Source organism: Hirundo rustica, chromosome 10 (genome assembly GCF_015227805.2).
Source record: "Hirundo rustica isolate bHirRus1 chromosome 10, bHirRus1.pri.v3, whole genome shotgun sequence".
NCBI lineage: Eukaryota > Metazoa > Chordata > Aves > Passeriformes > Hirundinidae > Hirundo > Hirundo rustica.
In genome coordinates this window covers 16095040-16102670 of record NC_053459.1, presented here as the reverse complement: position 1 = coordinate 16102670, position 7631 = coordinate 16095040, and the positions used below count along the sequence as shown (strand labels likewise).

The following is a 7631-nucleotide window of genomic DNA, read 5'->3' as shown; positions in this document are numbered from 1 at the left end:
CCCAGTCAGGGCGGCACCCCGACCTGTACAGGAAGGGACAGGAGATTCCCTGGGGTGTCACCAGGGCTGTGCACAGGAGCTGGTCCCCCAGCTATGGCTGAGCAGTGTTTCTGAGAGCTGGAGCATGGGGAGATTTTGCCCACACACCCTCTGCAGCACTTCTGCTTCCCGAGAAGGTTAGACATCCGGGGCTGGCTTTTCTGTGAAACAATGAGCTGTTCTGGTTAGCAAAAATCCCCAGCTCTGCCCTGTACTCCCCCATGTACCACACCCTGCTGCTCTCACCTCACCATCGCTGTCCCACGGCCACCTCCTGGGATTGTCCCATCACCCATGGCCGGGCAGGAGACTTGGGGGCTGGGGTCTCTAACAGGAATGATCCTTATTGCCTCGTGCTGGAAAAAAGAAGATTTCCCCTGCCCAGAAGGGGAAGCTGTGGCCGGAAGGACTCCAACCCCAAATCCCTCCTAGGCCAGCATTTTTCCTGGTGACCTTGAGGCAGAGACTGGAGGCAGCCAGCTGGCTCCCAGCAGTATCCCCCCATCTGAAAGGCCAGCATGGTCTATAAATAACACCTGTCATGGATCTTTCTCCAGGCACCAGAGCAATGAGAGGCTGAGCCCTCTATACCCTCATGTTGCAGGATTCATGCCCATTTTACAGTTGAGGAAACTGAGGTATGGAGGGGTCCCTGACACTGCCTTGCAGCAAGCTAGTGATGTGGCCCTGTGGGTTTGCAGGGCACTGAGAAGTGTTTTCCAGTGGCAGAGGACTGGAAAGAGGAGGATTTGTGGAGGGCTGTTGCTCTGCAAGGGACACACACTTTCTCCCACCCCAGCTGTGTTGTCAGGGCAGCCAGGGCACCTTCACCTGCCCAGAGAAGGGATCCAGAGGGGCCCAGTGCCCCACACCCTGCAGTACCCCTCTGCCCTCATCATCCACTGCTCTCTTCTGGCCGTATCTCCCAGGGATGGTGGCTCACGCCCCTCCAGCTGCCTTCTGGGGCAATCAGTGGGGAACACATGGGCCTTATCTGTGAGCCAGCTGTGGGAAGGGCTCCCTGCCATCCCTATTGGTGGGGTGGCTCCAGTCCTGGGGTTGAGGGGAGCCAGGGCAGCCTGCTGTGCTGGGGCCAGGGCTGGGGACATTTTCACTGCCCCACACTGACCATTGCAGGGGGATACTCAAAGTTCTGGGACCCCTCTCCAGCCTGGTGGCCAGTGTTGCTGTGACACTGACAGATTTGCAGGGGTCCAGCCAAGGCCATCGAGCTGAGCAGTTGTGGATTGTGTTGGAACGTTGAAGGCAGGTGGTGGCAGCAGTGTTACTACTGCCAGCAGTATTCACACCCCTCATCCACTTCCACCAAACTCTCAGCAGCAATTTCCTCACCAGGGAGATGCTTGCAGGGCTGAGGGGGCTCAAAAGGGCCAGCACCTGAAAAAGGCTTTCCTGCCCTTTCACAAGTCTGATAGCCCTCTGTGTTTTATATATTTCTTGAGTTGTGCCCACCCTTCTGTTCCCAGTGGCTTGGCAGGGTGCCGCTGGAAAACTGGTGGGGTGGGGATGCTGACTCTCTCCTAAACCCCAGGAGCGTGGGGAACAGGGTCATCTGTGGCCATGCATCTCTGAAGAGGTGCCTGTGGAGTGTAGTTTTCCCCAGAGGTGAGTGCCAGAGATCCCCTCATGCTGTGGGGGGGCAATGATCTCAGGGGGCTGGTCCTGCCTGGCACAGAGACTGGGCAGAGTGTGGGAGGTCCCTTGGGAGTTGGAGCATCCTGGCTGCTCTTTCCCACTGAGCAGGGTCTGTCCTTCTGTATCCTGTGACAGCAGTGACCATGGGTCACCAAAAGCTCAGGGTGCAGATCTTTATTGTCCACTTGTCTGGCTGGACCACAGCCTGAGCTGGGCATGGGGTTCTCACTCCCCAGAATCCCAACCATCCACCGTGGCCTCAGGCTCTGGGTAGGAAAGGAAAGTATGAGAAGGAATGTGTTTTGGTCTCCCAGCAGCTCCTACTAAGGATATAAATGAGGAGTTTTTTTCCCTGCCATGTCCTGGCCATGGGGGAGCTGGTGATGGTCAGCTGGGAGCCTGCTGAGGTCAGCCCCTCCGGCCATAGCCACAGGGAATTAGAGATGGGTGGAAAACTGTCTAAACCCCATACAAATATTTGCATTTTAAGGGCTTTTCCAAGTATTGGGGAACGCTGACACAGCAGCAGTGTGGGCGATGCTGGCATGCTGAGAGGGTCTGCTTGGCTTTTTTTTGGGGAGGAGGAGGGGGCAGGATTTCCATGGTCAAAGAGTTTTGTTTAAAATAAAAAAAAATGCTATATGAGCAAATGGGGAGAATTTCCAGCACTGCTGCAGGTTTCTCTGCCCGCTCCTTGGACAAGACAGCCAACCTGATGCTGAGTGGGCTACAAACCTTGAAACCACCCCTTGCCCTGGGCTGGAGGCTATGGCTCCCATCTCTGTGCTCCTTTTCCCTCCTCTGCTGAAAGGGGTTTTGGCAGGAAAGGGAGTCCCTGTGGCTGCTCTGCCCTGGAGCATCCTGAAGGTCTGGGGCTGAGGTAGAACTGGTGGGAGCTTGACCCATCTGTCGCTCCCCATGCCCATGCCAGGGGATTCTCACCTGCCAGCTTTTGGCCATGGTAGCAGCCTGTGTGGAGAAGGCTGACTGGGGGACAAGGGTGGCTGTGGACCTTGATGGCTTCAGGACCATACATCCCAGGTATAGACCAGGGCTGGAATAAGGGATAAGGTGGAGGGACTCTGGGCTATCCCATCCTACTGCATTCCCCCACTCCACACCCATTTCCGCCAGCTCCTGGGACAGGTTGAAGCAAGCAAGTCACAGGCACGTCCTGTCCTGCTGGTGCAGGGAGGGCTCAGCACCTTGGGCTGCAGGGGCAAGAGCCCTCCATGTCCCCAGGGGCAGCTTGGGGGGTGACACCCAGACCCCCAGCACACTGTCCACAGCAGAACAGTGTGTGGGTGTGTCCTGGCCCCTTGTGGGGTGGTCTTGGGCACCAAGATGGGGCTGGGGCTTGATGCAGGTAGGTCAGTGCTGTGGGTGTCACTGGTGCATCCAGCTCCGGTGGGGATGCAGAGGGGAGTGTTTGCAGCAATGGAGCCTTCCTTGCGCACGTGTGCATGTGTGCTGGGACTCACTCATGCAGAGCATCAATGTGTGGGGCTGCCCTCTGCTCTGGGGGCCCAGCCATGTTCTCCATCCCCCTCATGGGTTGGCAGGTTGCTCCACGCCCCATAGCTGTACCTTGCACCTCGAGGCATGCTGTGCTTGGGGAACGCAGGGGACCGGGGCTCAGCCAGGCTCAGGTAGTACCTGAGAGGCAAGAAGGATCAGCATGGTGCTGCAGCGGTGAGTCAGGGACAACCAGACACAGGTGTGGTGGGCAGGGGAATCAGCATGTGCCCCCATGCAGCGGGCACCCATGGGTGGTGCTGGCCCTGGGGCTATGCCAGGCAGGGGAAGAGGCTGCTGCACATGTCTGGGCAGTGCAGCACGTGTGGCTGTGTGCTGGGCTTTGCTTCCCCGGGGCCAGGGATACGTGCAGATCGTCCCAGTGCTGATGGACCACAGGGGGATGAGCACCAGGTGGATGGGCAGGACAGCAGGACTGCCATGTCATAGCCTGCAGTGACCAGCACATAAAAGCCAGCACAGCAGATGTCACAGGAGCTGATGTGTTTCTGCCGTAGGCAAAGCTGGGGATACAGGGGTGCTGGGTGGGGGGGCCCCCATGGGTCCCATGCACCCTGTGGGGCCAGGAGCTTGTGCAAGGTGTGGGTAAGTGTGAGTGCAGAGGGCTGGGTGTACAGCATGCAGTGTGACAGGTTAGGCTACAGCATATAGGGCAGGAAAGGGCATGTACAGTGTGTAGGGACAGGGGTATGGGGCTTGGTTAATGGGGATGAGAGGAGGGGAGGGACAGGTGTGCACAGCACCTTGGATATGTGCCGTCCTCACAGGTCTCCCTCCTCCCCCATCCCATTCCCACGACAACAGCAGCATCCAGCTCCTGCAGCAAGGTGCAGAGCATCCATCTGGGGTCCTGATGCCACTCTGGCTGCAGCAGAAGCCCCCTGCCAGAGGGGAAAAGGATGGCGGTTCCAAGGAGACCCGGTATAAACCAGAACTCATTTTCCTTGAAGGGTTGGGAGAACATCCGGAGCCGTGGGCACTCCTGGGACCCACGAGGATTCTGGGATCCATGACAAGGGTACACTGCTCCCCCTGCCTAAGCCCCCAGCTCCCCACTCAGAGGGTTCCCTCCAGCCCTCTGGTCCCCTCGGCCGGCCGGGGTGCTGCTGCTGTGCCGAGGCCATGGCTCTGAAGGCTGGGCCAGCCCTGCCCTCTAGTGCCGTGGGAGATGCTCCGAGCGGCGCTCAGCCCCGGGCTCCCTGGCGCTGAGCCGCCCAAAGTCCTCCCGGGGCCCGCAGAGCGGAGCAGGGGCTGACAGCCTTCCCACCTCCCACCCCGACGCTGCTGCTGCTGCTGCTGAGGGGACATGAGGACGCGTCCCGGAGCCTCCACGGCACCACCAGCGCCGGTGCGGGCTCCCCGAGGGCGCGGCAGTGTCACCCCAGCGCCGGTGCCCTGCGCCCCAGGCCCCGGCACACGCGGGCGTGCCGGTGCGGGTGACAAGTGCCTTCCCGGCAGCCCGGGTCGATAACCTGGTGGCCGAAGCACTCGGTGGGCCGGGACGGCGAGGGGCCGCGCCAATGGGTGCCCGCAGCCGCGGGAGAGGGAGGGAAGCTCTGGAGGCTCTGGTTAAACTGGAAGGAGGCGCGGCGTCGTCCCGCGGTCCCTGCCCTGGGGACTCTGACCCCGCGGGCCGGCGAGGGGAGCTGAGGCGGGCGGTGACGAGCAGCCCCACAGCCACTGGGAGGGAGCCAGCGAGGAGCCCAACAGGATGGATCCCACTTTGGAGCTGGCAGATGACCCCAGGTGGGTGCTGGAGACCCCCGTGCCGCTTTGCGGCAGGGCAAATCCAACTTTTTGGATCTGAACTTTGGATAATTCATTCCCGCTGTAAAGGAAGGGAGGCGCTTGGTGGCCTCCAGGGGACTGCTCGGACCCTGCGGGGCTGGGTGTCCCCGTGTCCCCGTGCAGCACTCTCGTTCCGCTCCGCAGGTTCTCCCGCCCTGTGGTGGAGATGCTGATCAGGAATTTCAGCGTGCCGGCAGCCTGCTTCTCCCTGCCGCCCACCTCCCGGCACCTGCTGCACCGTAGGTGGGGGGACAGGGTGGGGAGGACCCTCCTGTTGTGGCCGGCAGGAGCAGGACAGGGATGAAGGCGGTAGGGTGGCCGTGGAAAGTGCAGGCACGGAGTAGCCCCGGAAGTCAGAAACTGGGCTGCTGCCAGGGTCTTAACCTCCTGTCTCATAGTCCTGCAGGGATGGGGACAGCCCAGGAAGGGCCAGCACTGGGGCAGGTGTCATGGGACAGGGAGCAGTGGCACAGAAGGGCCAGCTCTGGTATAGGCAGGCATGTGCAGGGCGTGGCACGGAGCTTCCTAAGCCTGGGAGCGATGGGTCATGGGGCAGCTCCCTGCAATAGTGGCCCCAGGGGGGACTGGACAGGATGAAGACAGCTTTTCACCCCTCCCTGGCAGAGCTGGACATGGCCCAGCTTATGATCCTGGGCCTCTGCACCATCATGACACTGCTGTCGGTTGTGATCTACGTGGAAGAGGTTTTGTACCTCTTCCGCAAGATCCGCTGCCCTATCAAGATGAAGACCCTCTGCTGGAGCAGCTCAGCCCCTACGGTGAGCTGGGCTGTGGGGCTGCTGCGGGGCATCACCCTGGCAGGCCAGGGCCACCCAAGGGGTGCCAGCCCACAGGAGGGGGGAGCGTCAGTGTGCCAAGCTCACGTGTCCCCAGGTTGTGTCGGTGGTCAGCTGCTTTGGCCTGTGGTTCCCGCGCTCCATGATGGTGGTGGAGATGGCTACCACGGCGTGAGTATCACCCACCCTGGGGCAGGGCACCACAGAACCCACAGGGCTTGACCTGCCTTCCTCCTCCTCGCCAGGTACTTTGCTGTCTGCTTCTACCTGCTGATGCTGGTCATGGTGGAGGGCTTTGGGGGGAAGGAAGCGCTGCTCAGCACCCTGAAGGACGTGCCCATGGTGGTCAGCACTGGGCCCTGCTGCTGCTGCTGCCCCTGCCTGCCCCGAATCACCATGAGCAGGTGAGTGGGAGCTGGGATAAACCTCTGCCTCCTGAGCGCTTTCACCCCGTTTCCACTGGGCTGAAAGAGAAGTTCCTGTCCAGGGACTCAGGGACCTCAGAGTGCTACCAGTCTCTCTCGCTATGCCAGGAAAAAGCTCAAATTGATGATCCTGGGGACTTTCCAGTACGCCTTCTTCAGGGCAGTTGCTGTCTTCCTGGGGCTGATCCTGGCTGCCGATGGGAATTACAACCCTGCTGACGTGAGTGCCAGAGCACAGGGATGGGCAGGTTGATGACCTAGACAGGAAGCTTCCACCTGAGCTTTTTCAGACTGATAATGTTTTCTGTGCGTCCCCCTCAGATTTCAGCAGAGAGCGTGGCCCTCTGGATTAACACCTTGGTCGGTGTCTCCACCCTCTTTGGGCTGTGGGCCCTGGGCATCCTCTTCCGGCAGGCCCGGCTGCACCTGGCTGAGCAGAACATGCAGGCCAAGTTCACCTGTTTCCAGGTGAGCCCCTGTCCTGCCCACCTCCCTTCCAGATGAGGGGCTCCTGCAGCACAGATGGGGTGAGGCAGCATGAGGGAAGGTGGTGGGGCAGGAGCCACTGCTGGGCGAGAGCCCCGCCGGCTGCGGGACAGCGGGGGAAGGTGAAGGCTGGGAGCCAGGCAGCGGCACGGCCCTCACCACTGGGGCGTTGGTGGCACAGATCCTGCTCCTCCTGACGGCGCTCCAGCCTGCCATCTTCAGCATCCTGGCCAACAACGGCAGCATCGCCTGCTCGCCGCCCTTCTCCTCCAAGGCCAGGTCGCAGCGTAAGTCGGGAGATGAGAGAGCAGCAGCACGTGCTCCCAGCCAAGCCCCTCCATCACGTGGCATGGGAGCTGGGCACGGTGGATGAAGGCAGCTTCCAATGGCCCTTCTCCTCTTCCAGAGATGCACGTGCAGCTGTTGATCCCGCAGACCTTCATCCTGGCGGTGCTGACGCGGATGTACTACCGCAAGCAGGATGACAAGCCGGGCTACCAGCCCGTCGGCTTCGCAGCCGCAGGCACCGATGTCAAGGCGTGAGCAGGAGGGAGAAACTGGGGTGCCAAGGGGCAGAGTGGGGTGAGGGACTGGTCTACCCTGCACAACCTTCTCCTCCTCCCCTGACCTTGGGGAGCTGCTGGCAGCAGAAGAGGCAGAAGGAGAAAGAGCACCTTGAATGAATGAATGAATGAAAAGGTCTGAAACCTGAAGGCCATAAGCCAAGGAGCCACGTCCAGCCCAGAGGCTCTTGTCTAGCACTGAGTAAAGATAAACTTTTATTGGAGTCTTGCATTGGTGATTGGGTTCATATTATCTCTGCCTAGGCTGGGTGGGAGGTGACTCCATACAGGGGGAGGAGGATGGAGCCCAGACTAACACAGCCATGGCATGGGACTGTCAC

The 7631-nt window shown here is 60.6% G+C and overlaps 1 protein-coding gene across 1 annotated transcript; it reads left to right on the top strand.

Moving 5' to 3' along the window:
* Positions 1 to 4942: 4942 nt before the first annotated feature.
* On the top strand, positions 4943 to 7484 carry SLC51A (solute carrier family 51 subunit alpha). The gene is made up of 9 exons (XM_040074524.1): positions 4943 to 4977; positions 5164 to 5258; positions 5644 to 5798; positions 5914 to 5987; positions 6062 to 6220; positions 6350 to 6461; positions 6563 to 6709; positions 6909 to 7014; positions 7134 to 7484. The coding sequence occupies exons 1-9, from the start codon at positions 4943 to 4945 to the stop codon at positions 7268 to 7270; spliced, it is 1020 nt and encodes a 339-aa protein (XP_039930458.1). The 3' UTR covers positions 7271 to 7484.
* The last annotated feature ends 147 nt before the right edge of the window (positions 7485 to 7631 follow it).